Raw genomic sequence first — 15,944 nt, 5'->3', positions numbered from 1 at the left:
GGTCTCTGGGAAGGACAAGCAAGAAGTGTCTGCAGCGACCCCTAGCTACCTTTTATTGACATGCTCTAGCTCCAATATGCTAGTCGAGGAGCCTTCCTTAACGTGCTGAGTCGTCACACTAATGGGGCACATATCACACAATTCACTGTTTTGTGAGAAAGAGGAATAGCACAAACTTCATGTTGATCAAGTGATGGAAACTGTCTTTTTTCATTCAATTTTCAGAATGAATATACATACATGATGGGCGCCTGCATAATTGTCTTCCGCTTCTTTTCGATTTGTGGAAAGCATGTAAGTACAGGTCATTAAATTTGTGAAAGAAATGTAAATATAATTTGTATGGAGTAGGGACAATATGACTTGGAACACTTTAATGAATTCACAGCAATGTATAACTATGACAATTATTTAATCATCTGTGTAATTAAATAATTTGCTAAACAATTACTAGCTATATGTGAATTACAAGAATAGACCTACATATACATCACAAAGTAATGTCTTTGTGCAAGTGAAACAAAGGTGTATGTTTCATGAAAAAAGCATGTTTAGCCCTACACCATATAAGAATTATCGGTGGCTTTGTTTTCCAGCAAGGGGTTTCAAGTGACACCATAGGCACCAAGAGAGTACCCTGTCTATTATGTCCCAAGGAGCCGTAAATAACCCACTTTATTGATGGATACAGTTTTATGTTGTGTAGGCCCCTTAATGAGCCCTGAACTGTAACCTGATCTGACGAATTAGCTATGCATAGGTAGACGATTCATGAGTGGCGTGCATAGTAAGGCCCACCTTGTTCTGCTTCATCTGCAACACATGCATAATGAAAAATAATACCTGGTATCCAAATCCCATCCTCACTCTGGCTTCTCTTCCCTCCCTCCACATTGGAATAAAAGAGGAATGCCAGGTACTCTTACTCTTGTCCTATCACCCAAAGTGGCTTTTGGAAAACATAAAGGTATATTCGTCATCCTGGCTTCCATCCCATCCTTATGGTAGTCTTCCTTTCCAATTTCATCTCATTTTTTAAATAAATTAATATGTAGCCTTCTGCCATACATTTCCTTCCCTAGTGGCAGCCACTGTAAAGAAAACATACTGGGCTTACTGCCCCCACCCCCACTTCCCGCAGAACCCTCTCTTCCAGCCTGAAGGCAATGTTCTAGAGCAGCCACTTGTCTACACAGAAAAAAGACCTTGAATCTGCAGATCTGCCCTGACACACAGTCGACAAAGAGACAGCAGCTTGTGGCACCTGAATGCCACCCAGATTCGCTAGCCTTCCTCTGGACTGTGGGGACCAAACATTGACCTGGGAAAGTGTGGGAGATGATCATCTATTAGCCCCCCTCTCTCCCAGCGGCTCTGGAAGTCTCTTGGAGGCAGCTGCTCAGTGTCCATTTAAGCAGTGGCAGAATTAGATTTTTACTGCCTTGATCTAAGGGCAATGATGAACAAAACCCATTTTCACTGTTCATATGTCAGATCGGTTTATATTCAATACAATTGATGATGGCTTCCATAGGAAACCACACACAACTAATTGATAGCTTTCATCAAAAAGTCAACACAGAGGGAAACCTGCAATCATGCTTCTAGTGCCCTTAAAATACTGCTGGTAGATCATTTCGAGCCACTTTCACTTGCCTTAGTCTTCGATCTATTCAAGCTACTGAGCTATTAGTGGATTTTAGGAAAATTCTGAAAAGCACACTTCTTATACCAAGTTTTTTTTCTTACTTGCTCTTGAGAACAATGCACAAAACTCCATCTGTGGCTATAATTTTCAACTCTTAACTACTTGTGTGAGACTCTGTCTTCTCCTGACTCTGGGCCTGATTCTGATGCTGTTTGGAAAGCTTCCCAACAGAATGGGTTTAGGAATGGTTTTCAACCGAATCAGATCGGGAGAGTCCAACCGACCGAGTACGATGCATCCGGATGCTTCCAGATACGATTTGGTTGGACTCCCATTGACTTCTATGGGAGCCTTTGTTCCGACCGAATGCATAGGCTCCCTTTAAAGAAAGGGGTGGCTGGGGAGCATCAGGCACACTGTGGCAGGCACCCCCTGGTGCCTGCCTCACTGTGCATTGCTTGTACGGGAAGACCCATGGGTACCCCCACTGGCCGATTGGGAAGGCTCCAGGTGCAGGGGGTCCCACTACGGGCTCCCAAAGTCTGATTCCGACTGCCGATTTGAGTCAGACGGCACGATTCAGAAAGGCTGTCCACATCCAGCATCATACTCGGTCGTTTGGAAACGCGGCCCGTAGAGACGTACAATTCTGCTCCATACGGCTTGGTCATTCCAAATGCCGTCGGGTTTGGATTGGGATATTCCTAACGCCTAACTCGCATCATACTTGGTTGGTTGGAAACCTGTCCGAGTTTGTTGGAAAGACACATTCCTGACCCGATTTGGACAGAGCATATGCCGTTAGGAGGCCTTCCTAACCGCATCACAATCAGGACCTCTGTCTGAGGTCATTTGGTTTCTTGGGAGTTTTCCCAGAAGAGAAGGTATTCTTAAACGTATATTAACAGACACTGGGGTGCAGCTTTGCTCTAATGATTTTAAGGCATTTATGTTAAAGTTTGGGATAAAACACAAAAAATCAGCTTTATACCACCCTGAAACAAATGGTGTGGTAGAAAAATTCAATAGAACTCTCATAGAAGGTTACCAACTAGCCAAAGTTAGTGGTTTAGATTAGAAAAATTTATTACACAATTGTTTAGTTTCTTATCGGCTTACACCTCACAAGTCTACTAGGAAATCTCCTTTTGAAATTTTTAGATGAAGAAAACTTAATTTTGAAATGGTCCCAGAGTGGATGGATTGGAGTAAGGGCTGTGTGAATGTGACTGTAAAAGATGACTGGAGGAAGAGAGAGCACGAGATGATGATAGAAAGGAAATCATTGTAATACAAGGCATGTGGTATGAGAAATAGAAGTGAATGATAAACATTTGACAAAGATTCGTACTTCAGTAGAAGCTTGACCTGGTTCTAGGTTTAAGGGTCATTAAATTGTTCCGTGATGCAGTCAAGATGGAAGATGGCAGAATATGGAATCTAAACAGAGCAGCTCATTATAAAGAATTGAACGCCAATTCTAATATCACTGGTACCAATACAGCTGTTAGTAACAACATGAATTTTGCAGGTCATAGCTAGTCTAGTAAGAATAAAAGTGGTATGTTGCCGAAATTTTTCAACAAAAAAGATTTTGCAAAGTACCCAGATATTCAAGCGACTATGTAAAAACTTATATTTTTACAGTTAGCTGTTTTCTATTATGTCATTTTCACTTTGCTTTGTATTATTATCTGTAACTGATTACTTTTCGAGTTAAGTATGTAATTTTATAGTATTCACTGTTTTGTTAATTTAAGAGTGGAAGATGTGTGGTGATTCATAACGTTTATGCAGGTTGAATACTCTCAGAGCATTGCTATTCTTTATAGATTATTTTCCTTTGTGGGGTTCTGGAGTGTTGAGCCTGGGTGGAGGTGGGGTAGCAGTGGGGGTTGAGCAGTTCCTGAGGTGGTACTAAAAAAAGTATCTACTTACTTTTACACTTCCTGTGTGGGAGTACGATTTTTCAGATCTCTCAATGCTTATATGACTTATTAATAAATTGTCAAGAAAATAAAATATATGAAACCTGGACAATATGTTATTTATCATTCAGGGACAAAACACAGTGGAAAGGCATGCCATGATAGTAGTGCAAGATTTAGATTTTCTTATGGATCTTATGAAGTCCAGCAGGTCATCTCCAAATAGGTGCAGGCCTTAGGTTTTACATAAGATAGCATTCTTCCCATCCTCAGTTTACCAGAGGGCAATGTTGTCAAGATTGAGCGGTATTAAAATCTGTATTGTTTTGCCAAATCGTGAGTTACGGATCCTTTTGAGGGTGGTGGGTTTGTTTTCATATTTCATCCAGTCCTGTTATTTCAGGCACCTGTATTACAGACAGTTGCACTGAATCGCATTACTCTACCACAAAAGTGGGACAAATATTTCCATTTTCATTATCCTGAAGGGGGAGGTTTGAGAGCAGCTATGACTCTTGTTGGGCAACATGTGGGCATGATTTAATGACTGCATTAGAAGTCAGCTTTTTGATCTGAAATGTTTGTTGCAATTTCTTTGGTGACGGGTGGTGTCTGCAATCCTATGTAGAGATGGGTTTCCAAATCAACTACCTCACATTACTAACAGGAGCTTTACCTTGAAGAGCACAGTCATGTGAAAATCTTGCTTTTTGAAGACGATGGACAACATCAACTGCCTGTTACGTCATTTACCCGGGAAGCACCATGTCAAGAGCCTTTTCACATTATCAGTTAGACCAACAGATTTCAATTCGAAGATCAAACTTTGTGTTTGTAAAACACAGTAGCAAAACTATTCTCTACATACCACTCAGAATCAAATGGCTAGTTGCTAAACAGGCTGGTATTCCTTTGGGTTCAAGATCACTGAAGGTCGTTCCAGATTCCTTTCTTCACCATACCCTGTTGGAAAATGTCCACTCTATTTCAATTGGTGCCCACAGTCTGTGGTGGTGGGAGAAGAGACTTTTGTTTCTAACAATGAGGGCCTTTGATTTCCCACATTTGTCCTACATTCAGATTGATAACTAGTCTGCTGGTGATGATTTACAATATTAAGGCTCAGATGGTTTCAGTCAATATGCTTTGGTGAGCTTATTGGAAATGTCTTGTGACTTCGACGTTTCCCTTCTTTTGTTCCCAGAACTCTTGTGTCCCCCTCTCCAGAATGGAATATAAATGAGCTATTGTGTTAGGGTTGCTAACCTTTGTGAGTGGAGAATCTCAGAAGATCATAGGTCTTGCTCAGCTTTCTGGGAGAAGTTTCTATTATTATCAGAGAATACCAGATACAAGTTCTTAATCTGTAAAACTATAAGTGTCAGGACCCAAGGTATTCTACTACCGCTGGCACCACCCACAGCTCTTGCAACTTCTGGTGAATGGCAGCACCAGCATTACCTACTACCGATCATCCTTAATGAAATTTGATACTCCAGACTACTGTAGGTCACCTTAAGCTGTAGGGATGGCCAGAAAGTGCAACTTTTATCATTTTGTAACAGATTGATTTGCTAAATTCTTTTGTTACGCACAAAAAATTGTAGGCTGAGAGCATCACCATGAGGTGTAGACTCATAAACAATGGCTGGAGTTTGAAAATAAGTGCCAGTGCCGAGCACCAGTAAACACTAGGTCAATTTAAGCACTGTTAGATACTATGTATGGTGAGATGATTACAATTCAGAAACTTTTTTATATCAATCATTATATGCATAATCTCTTTTTTTCAGGTTACACTGAAAATGCTTCTCCTAACAGTCGTTGTAAGCATGTATAAGAGTTTCTTCATCATTGTGGGCATGTTCTTGCTGTTGCTTTGTTATGCATTTGCTGGAGTTGTCCTATTCGGCACAGTAAAGTACGGAGAAAACATCAATAGGTAAGCGCTTTATTTCTCTTTTTTGGTTTGACAAACAAAAAATATATAGCACTTCCCGAAAAACCACATTTTTATCTGTCTTGTGTGCTATGTTCAAGATGTGTGAATTCATTATATAATATTAATACTAACCATTTATAAAGCACACAATATAGTTGGTCTAACACACGTACAATATGTTATGCGTAATGTTCACTAATTCATACTATTGTGTCTTTATTTGTATATACAAGATGACATCTTGCCCTGAAAGTAAATATAAGCGTAGATTTCCCAATTTGGCTTCTAACAGGAGTTAGCAGCCACATTAGCTATTAAAGGTGTTATGGGAATATCTGGACTCACAATTTTTCTCCCTGACATCTCACCTCCTTAAAGGAAGTGAAATGCCTTGATGGAAAATAACCCCAAAGGTTGTAAACATGCGTGAAGTGATGTGTAAATACCAATTCCCACATGCTATTTCCCATATCTTAGGGGCATATTTGTAAGAGGCATGTATTCCTGCAATCCATAAGTGCCGATATCCTGGGTGTCTAAATACCTTTGCCATATCCCTTCATTATTGGTAAAGGAAGGACTGTTTAGGCAGTCTGGGGAATCATTACGGCAGTGTGCGGGAGCCGAATAGGTGTTTTGCCACGCTCGCCCTTCTGATGAATGTGTGACTACGAAGAAAGCATCCTACACACTTTTGCCATGACGCCCATAGTTGAATATGATTGTTGTGTGGCTGAAACAGAAAAGGGACCGGTAGGGTTACAATTGATATCCCTATAGCACAGTTTGAATGTATTCCATAGCTTAATTACCCTGACGAAGACCCCAGACCTTGTTAGGCAGAGTAAGATACCAAAACATGTTGGTAATATAATTAGGTCAGGTGATTCCTTATCGATCACCAGATGACCGTCACTTCCCCTATATTTTTAAACATACCAGAGGTACTCAATAAATAAAGGCACCCCTTTGAGTATACTTGTAGGTATATTTTAAAACTCCCCTTCTTTTGTCTTATTTACAAAAAAGACAGGACCAAGTGTGTTGTCCTGACCATAGCTTTATGAGAAATGCCAGGGGAAGACTAGCTTCCTCAGGTCGAGTCTGCTGGGGTGGCACTGTCCCTACCTAGGTATGAGAGATCGTCAAATGATGAAGCATGCCTCGATAAGTTGAGGGTGAGACGACCTCTCAAAAATCTATTGATTACACACACTCCTACCTATACGTCTTCTCTACTCATTAGGTTTGTGATGACCTACTGAATCCCTCAAGTGACTTTATATGTGTTGCATAAGTCTGGGGAATCATACCTGTGTCTCATTATATTTGTGCACAAAATAAAATTGTATGAGAATAAAGAATGACCTGAAAAGTCTGCTTCTGACCCACATATTTTGTGTGAGTAAATCCTTTCAAAAGGTCAATACAAACATTTGTGAATTGCAAGAGTGGTTTTGCATTAAAAAGAAATACAATTTCAGCATGTACGCCACCCTTACATGCTCCAGAAGTCTTGTGCATAAGGCAGTCAGTGAGGTAGTTTATAGTCAAAGGAATATGAACATGAGAAAATTTGCGTCTCAGTGTGATAGTTCATTTCTATTGGTAAAATCATTTCTATGAAGCCAGAGTACTCGAAGATTAGGAGGCAATTCTTAACCCAATTCAATTGAAAGGATGGACTCCTGTGAAGGACAGTGGCTTTATTCCTGCATCCCATTTTCTTGAAGAGACTATTTAAAAAACAAGTATTGGCAGTCTGGGAATAACTTTGGTAGAAGCTCCCCCTAAGAGGAACTCCACCAAAGGCCGCCCACCAATATTGACATGGTGAAAGCACAGCTTCCACTTTGCAATTCAATTACTACTCCAAGTTGGGTGATTAATTGACCAACAGTTTGCAGCCACAGTTATGACTGCAAACCATTGATACATTCCAAATCAAGAAGAGGAGGATGGATGTTCCTTTCACACCACCTATTTCCTATTCTGAATGACTCACAAAAGGCACATTGAGAGTCAGAAAGCTTTAGTACATAGTGACATGCCCTTTTGGTGTGACAAAGTCTGTGATTTTACAAATTGCACGCTTTTACGATCACAAATACACTTTATACAGGAGGACCTAAATGACTGTTATTTTAAAAGATTACTGCATGAATTTATGGAATGAGAAACAGCAGTCTTTTGAGGTACAAATATCATGGGTCATAATATCAAAGTGATGTATACCGCGTTTTGCTAATAATTACAACATTTTAAATATTGTTTACTAAAATATAATTCTATTTAAAGCAGTTAATTTTAATGTTGCAAGTTGATTGTCTATAAATATATGAATGGAAAAAAAGAAGAAAATTATGTGTAATTTAATTCTATAGTGCTTTGTTATGTTCTCACCATATTGATTTTATGGGTTGTGGAATATTTGGGGAATACGAGTAGTGTAATATTTACAATGTATAAAAATATTAGTATTTAAAATGTCTGAATTCTCATTTTTTATTTATTTAATTCAGATTTTCAATATGTGATATGTGGTGTTTTTATTGTGTGATTTGGTGGGTAGTATTTGATTGTTTTCAGCTTCAAATGTAATTATGGTATATGTTGTTTTTGTTTTTAGAAATGGGGTGCATTTTTGGGGCTTTTTTAAACATCACTTTTATCTCTTTAATTGAATAAATATATTTAAAAATGTTATCCTTTTTTAAAGGTTTGGGTTTATGCATATGTGTGTATGTGTGTGTGTGTGTTTGTGTCTGTTTGTGAGCTGCTACTGATGATTTTTTGATAAAAACATTCTGTTGGACATCCTGTGTGAATGTTTCCTTTTTGGACATTGGAACTGTGGAATTTTGGAAAGCCGGTGGACTCCTCCCAGAACTGTGCTAAAGGCTTGCAGGGATAGGAGGTATTTTAGAGCACTGCAACAAACACACAGAGATGTGTATATATGTGTGTGTGCGTGTGTGTGTGTGTCAGCGCAGGTTTATTAGTCCAGTTGTTCCGCGTTTCGACAGCGAAGCTGTCTTGATCACACACTGGCTGACCATTGAAAATGCAATACATAGTGGTGTGAGAACATCGACAAAGGACTCATGGTTAGAAAGTATTACAATCGCAAATCGCACACTGAAATACATATACATGACCCCATTTTGCCGCAGGATGCGCTTGAATAGTACCAAGTTGTATTTACAGCACATTTTTGTGCTGGACTCTATTATGACACTCGGCGATTGCATCTATCACCAATACACAGCTCCATCATGCACTTGGTTGCGCTTGATTCCCATAGGGGTACATAATCGTTCTCTTTACACGCATGACAGTGTAATTTTGAACTACGAATGTATAACTTGATTTCAGTGTGCGATTTGTGTCTAGTACCCAGTACTGTATTGTTGTACAGGAATCATGCGCATGTCCGATATGCATTTTTCTGAATGCATACAAGTTCCAAGATGCCCCCACATTTGTAATATATCAATATAACTTACTGGCGGCCGCCTGTAGCTAGTTATAGTTAGGACCTAGTTTCCATAGATAGAGTTTTTTAGATTTGCCAATATCTTTGGTGCCGTTTGATGAATCTTCGTGAAATTTTCAAAACTAATGGGGCGATGTGGTCAGCTCCTGTCTTGGAAGTTTCAGGGTGAGTCGTCAAGCGGGAGCCGAGAAAAAAGGGGGGGTCCCAAAACGTGTTTTCACCTAGTTGATTTCCATAGGACATTTTGTCACGGCTACTGCCTGAACTGCTGAACAGAATTACACCAAATGTGGCAGAGAGGCAGCTCTTGGTCCAGAGTGCACTATTTTGCTTTAAATGGTGTAAATCCATTCAGTAGTTACTGAGAAATAGAAAAATAAAAAATATCGATATCTAAGCACCAAGGAGGATTCGCGAACCCTCCCAATCACAAGCTGACTTCTGATTGGCTGCCAACACTCCAAATCATGAAGTGTTGGCAGCCATCTTGTGAGTCAGAAGACAGTAAAAAAAAGAGATCAAAAAGCAAGAAAAGGGGGCAGGGTAGAAACACCCTGACCCCCTAGACCTGCTCAGGGGGTCCCCCAAGGTCCCCCCAGGTCCAAAAAAAGCATTTTTTCTTTTTAAAAAACAGACAAATTTGCACTGGGTGCTCGAATCCGGCTAAGAAAATTTTAAAAACCGTTTTCTATAAGCCCCCAGGTGGGCCAGGTCCCGGGGCAATGTGCAATAAATTAGTGGGGGCCCACAGGGTCCCCTGCAGCCCCGGGATCTGACACCTCCCCAGGGCTTCATCCATTATGTGCCAGCCCCAGGGACAGCCACCTCCCTGGGGCTTGTAAATAAAATGCATGGGGGGCTCCTGCCCCCTCCACGCTGCCCCGGGGGACCGCCACCCCCCGGGGCATTGTTCATTATGGGCAGGGGGCTTCACGGGCCCCACAGCCCCAGGGACTGCCACCTCCCTGGGGTTTAAATTAAAATGATAAAGTGTGCCCCCCCACACTGCCCCGGGGACCACCACCTCCCAGGGGCACTAATTATTAAAATACGGGAGTCCATTGCGGAGGGGCTATTCTGATAAAGGGAAGGGGGCCGCGCGGCCCCCTCCTGAAGCCCTCCATGGCCCTGGGGACCACCAGCCTCCAAGGCTGGCTCCTACAATGACCCGGGTTGCCCACCTCCAGGACATTGCCATTTGCTATGGCAGGGCAGGAGCATGGCTCCTGCCCTGCAATAGCAAACACTGCTTTGCTTCTTGGAAGCGTGAGCAGGAAACCTGCTCTTGCTTCCAAGAAGAAAAGCAGAATTGCTTTTGGGCAAGGGGAGATGCATGTTGGCAGCTCCCCTTTCCCAAAAGCAATGCCGGCTCCCGCAGGAGGCAGGGAGCAGGCTGGGACCATGGGGGCATTGGGGCTCCCCCTACGGTCCCCAATGCTGAGGCCAGGCCCCAGGGGATTGGGTCCCCGGGGCCAGTAGTGGTCTGGGAGGGGCCCAATCGGGCCCCCTCTCCTTTAATCAATCTTTTTGTTGTTTTTTAAACGGAAGGCCGGCCCTGGGTATTGGGTCCCCTGGGCCATAATTGGCCTGAGGAGGGGGCCACGCAGCCCCCCTCCCCAAATCTTTTTTTTAATAAAAGAAGGCTGTCCAGACCCCGGGGGGACAGGGTCCTCGGGCCATAATTGGCCTCAGGAGGGTAGCCACGTGGCCCCCCCTCCAAAAATAAAAATAATGTAAAGGCTAACCAGGCCCCAGGGTATGAGGTCCTTGGGAACAGAAGTGGCCCAGGGAAGGAGGGCCATGTGACCCCCCTCCTGAATATTTAAGTATTAAAAAAAAAAAAGCCGGCATCCCGCCGGAGGCCCTGCCCCCTCCCTGTACCACTCCGCAAACGCACCTCCTGGCACGTTCTAAGTTGGGGGATTAAGTCCCCTGGACTCCTGAGGGTCCCTGGGGGCCAACTAGCCCACCAGGTTCCTCCAGTAAGCTCCACACAGCTAGATTGCTGAGAGTGATCCGAGGCCACGTCCCCTGTTTACACCACTCTGCAAACGCGCCTCCTGGCGCACTGCTGCTCGGGGGATGAAGTCCGCTTTAGTCTTGAGGTCCTCAGGACACAAGAGGACACATTCAAAAATAGAGACTAAAATTTACAAAACAATGGACATACCAATAACAGTTACAACAACCTCTTCAGTAATTCTAAGATCCACATACACATCCACTCATTCACCAACAGTCCAATACAGTCACTCATACATGTACTCACTTATCATATGTACTCATACACCTATACATCCTGTTACACAATGCCACTCATCCATAGAGCTACTCACACACATAGTCACTCATGCTAATAAAGAATCAAACATACATTTACTTGCATATACAGTTATACACACACCACCACACTTACTTCTACGGAAACTTACACATACTTAGTCTTTTAAACAATCACTTATAGAAATACATACTTATTCATACAGGAACTCTTTCAATCTCTAACTCTCACATATACTCACATATATAAACCAATAGTCACATATACTAGTTTTAAACATATGTAGTTACTCATAAAGACACTATTGAGACAGTCATTCACTCACTAACACACCCATACACACACTCATCCACCCATGCAGTCCTGCACACATGCTCTGTTCAACACATACAAACAGTGAGTCACTCATTCATGCACCTATGCACTACGTCATACCCCCCACCGAACCATGCAGACACTCAGACTGATACTCAAAAAACCAACTAATAACCTATATAGACACCCATGTAGCTACTCACCAACCCATGCAGCCACTTATACACAAAGTGAAAAAATGATACAGATATTTATATATTTAAACATTACTCACTAAGCCATGTATTCACTATGATACACTTAATCAGTCAGTTACATAATCAATTTTTCAAAAAGAAATCATCCATTTAGACAGTAATATACCCATTTATTCTTCCATCAACCTTGAGATATACATATATAAAACATATTTAATTTTCAGAAAAACACACATTCACTGGATGATGTCATCAGTGAGGTCATCAGTGATGTCATTTGAGATGTCATCAGTGATGTCATGAGTGATGTCACTGACTATGTCATGAGTGATGTAATATGTGACGTCATCAGCAGTTCATTGCGGGCGCGCGAGTTATAGTTAGCTGAACTACTATAACGGGGGAATTTCATTGGTTTTTTACGAGTAAAATGTCCAGCTAACTATAACATGTGTGAAACCTATGGTTTTTTCACTGAATATATATATATACATATTATCTACTGGCGGTCGCCAGTAGATAGTTATAGTTAGGTCCGAGTTCCCATAGGAAAATTCTATTTTGAATAACTTTGGCGCCGGTTGACTTATCTTCGTGAAATTTTCAAAACTAATGGGGCGCTCCGCTCAGCTCCTACCATGAAAGTCTCGGGGTGATTCATCAAGCGGGGGCTGAGAAAAGGGGGGTCCCAAAACGCGTTTTCCCCATGCATTTTCCCATAGGACCTTTAGTCGAAGGTACAGCCTGAACGGTGAAAAACCCTTAAAAAAAACAAACATTTTAAACTGTTTATAAGTTTATAGCAGATATTAACTATGCTGTTCAACTTTATCCAAATTTAAAAAAAAAGAGCTGAGCCATTCCATATTACAGGATACAGTCAATCTATAACTATATACATAGGTAGTTTATTGTAAAATAAATATATACAAAATATAATAATACATACATAAATTAGCATTTAAAAAACCTTACAAATTCACAAAAAAAAACATAGGTTTCACACACGTTATAGTTAGAAATTAGCATTTAGAAAACCTTGCAAATTCACTTCAAAAACCATAGGTTTCACACACGTTATAGTTAGGAATTAGCATTTAAAAAACCTTGCAAATTCACTGAAAAAACCATAGGTTTCACACATGTTATGGTTAGCTGGACATTTCAATTGTAAAAAACCATTGAAATTCCCCCGTTATAGTTAGTTCAGCTAACTATAACTCGCGCAACTGCAATCCACTGCTGATGACATCACATATTACATCACTCATGACATGGTCAGTGACATCACTCATGACATCACTGATGACATCTCAAATGACATCACTGATGACATCACTGATGACATCATCCAGTGAATATGTGTCTTTCTGAAAAATAAATATTTTTTATTAATGTATATCTAAAGGTTAATGGAAGAATAAGTGGGTAAATAAGTGTCTAAATGGAGGGTTTTTTTTGTAAAATTAATTGTATAACTGCCTTATTAACAGTATCTTAGTGAATACAGTGATGTAATATGTGACGTCATCAGCAGTGGATTGCAGTCGCGCGAGTTATAGTTAGCTGAACTAACTATAACGGGGGAATTTCAATGGTTTTTTTAAGAGTGAAATGTCCAGCTAACTATAACATGTGTGAAACCTATGTTTTTTTCAGTGAATTTGCAAGGTTTTTTAAATGCTAATTCCTAACTATAACGTGTGTGAAACCTATGTTTTTTTAAGTGAATATATATATATATATATATATATATATATATATATATATATATATATATATATATATATATATATATATATATCAGACCAATACTCCCTCTCAATAAGAAAGAGTGCGGGACAGGTCCGGAGTGCAGAAAAGTGGCTTTATTTGTAAAAAAGCGCTGGCATTGCGAGTCCATGAAACGCTGGCAGACGCGTTTCAGCCTTCAATAGCTTTCCTCAGTGCCCGTTTACATGTTCTCATTCCATCTCTGGGGGTCAGCTTGTACGATTTTTAAATGGCGACCACATCCAGTCAGCTGATCACTTGCCCCTCCTTCCGCCTCAATGACACGGCGGCACCTCGCGCAGCACTTCCCAGTCTACTGCATGCTGGTAGATAGAGTCCTCAGAGCAATCCCATACAGTGATGGGGTATTGCACAACACCATGTGATGTCCCACTGTGTGGCTGATGAACCTCACACCACCGCAGATGTCCGGAAAGCTCAAGCCATTTTTTGCACCCCTTATCAGGCAGTTCAATCTCGCCTCCTCTCTCCCCAGGTAACGATAACGTCCAACTGGAAATCTACTATACCAGGGGGGGCGGCGCGTTGCAGTTTCATGCGACAACCAAAGTTGCAGGCACTACGCGTAGCTCCTGAACGAAAGGGCGTCCCGCTACACCAGCAACCTGCACGCTGGTACAACATCAGACCAATACTCCCTCTCAATAATAAAGAGTGCGGGACAGCTCCGGAGTGCAGAAAAGTGGCTTTATTTGTAAAAAAGCGCTGGCATTGCGAGTCCATGAAACGCTGGCAGACGCGTTTCAGCCTTCAATAGCTTTCCTCAGTGCCCGTTTACATGTTCTCATTCCATCTCTGGGGGTCAGCTTGTACGATTTTTAAATGGCGACCACATCCAGTCAGCTGATCACTTGCCCCTCCTTCCGCCTCAATGACACGGCGGCACCTCGCGCAGCTCTTCCCAGTCTACTGCATGCTGGTAGATAGAGTCCTCAGAGCAATCCCATACAGTGATGGGGTATTGCACAACACCATGTGATGTCCCACTGTGTGGCTGATGAACCTCACACCACCGCAGATGTCCGGAAAGCTCAAGCCATTTTTTGCACCCCTTATCAGGCAGTTCAATCTCGCCTCCTCTCTCCCCAGGTAACGATAACTTCCAAATGGAAATCTACTATACCAGGGGGGGCGGCGCGTTGCAGTTTCATGCGACAACCAAAGTTGCAGGCACTCCGCGTAGCTCCTGAATGAGAGGGCGTCCCGCTACACCAGCAACCTGCACGCTGGTACAACATCAGACCAATACTCCCTCTCAATAAGAAAGAGTGCGGGACAGCTCCGGAGTGCAGAAAAGTGGCTTTATTTGTAAAAAAGCGCTGGCATTGCGAGTCCATGAAACGCTGGCAGACGCGTTTCAGCCTTCAATAGCTTTCCTCAGTGCCCATTTACATGTTCTCATTCCATCTCTGGGGGTCAGCTTGTACGATTTTTAAATGTCGACCACATCCAGTCAGCTGATCACTTGCCCCTCCTTCCGCCTCAATGACACGGCGGCACCTCGCGCAGCTCTTCCCAGTCTACTGCATGCTGGTAGATAGAGTCCTCAGAGCAATCCCATACAGTGATGGGGTATTGCACAACACCATGTGATGTCCCACTGTGTGGCTGATGAACCTCACACCACCGCAGATGTCCGGAAAGCTCAAGCCATTTTTTGCACCCCTTATCAGGCAGTTCAATCTCGCCTCCTCTCTCCCCAGGTAACGATAACGTCCAAATGGAAATCTACTATACCAGGGGGGGCGGCGCGTTGCAGTTTCATGCGACAACCAAAGTTGCAGGCACTACGCGTAGCTCCTGAACGAGAGGGCGTCCCGCTACACCAGCAACCTGCACGCTGGTACAACATCAGACCAATACTCCCTCTCAATAAGAAAGAGTGCGGGACAGCTCCGGAGTGCAGAAAAGTGGCTTTATTTGTAAAAAGGCGCTGGCATTGCGAGTCCATGAAACGCTGGCAGACGCGTTTCAGCCTTCAATAGCTTTCCTCAGTGCCCGTTTACATGTTCTCATTCCATCTCTGGGGGTCAGCTTGTACGATTTTTAAATGGCGACCACATCCAGTCAGCTGATCACTTGCCCCTCCTTCCGCCTCAATGACACGGCGGCACCTCGCGCAGCTCTTCCCAGTCTACTGCATGCTGGTAGATAGAGTCCTCAGAGCAATCCCATACAGTGATGGGGTATTGCACAACACCATGTGATGTCCCACTGTGTGGCTGATGAACCTCACACCACCGCAGATGTCCGGAAAGCTCAAGCCATTTTTTGCAGCCCTTATCAGGCAGTTCAATCTCGCCTCCTCTCTCCCCAGGTAACGATAACGTCCAAATGGAAATC

The 15,944-nt window shown here is 42.4% G+C and overlaps 1 protein-coding gene across 1 annotated transcript in view; it reads left to right on the top strand.

Moving 5' to 3' along the window:
• NALCN (sodium leak channel, non-selective) overlaps window positions 1-15,944 on the top strand; it is a 2,843,734-nt gene that overhangs the window by 2,752,583 nt on the left and 75,207 nt on the right. The window contains exons 37-38 of the mRNA XM_085622267.1: window positions 226-294; window positions 5,370-5,518. Of these exons, the coding sequence (XP_085478393.1) occupies window positions 226-294; window positions 5,370-5,518 (218 nt within the window). The remainder of the gene's footprint in view (window positions 1-225; window positions 295-5,369; window positions 5,519-15,944) is intronic.

The sequence above is a fragment of the Triturus cristatus genome, chromosome 8 (assembly GCF_964204655.1).
Source record: "Triturus cristatus chromosome 8, aTriCri1.1, whole genome shotgun sequence".
NCBI classification, from domain to species: Eukaryota; Metazoa; Chordata; class Amphibia; order Caudata; family Salamandridae; genus Triturus; species Triturus cristatus.
Note: the sequence above shows the minus strand (reverse complement) of the source record. Positions and strands in the feature narration are given on the sequence as shown.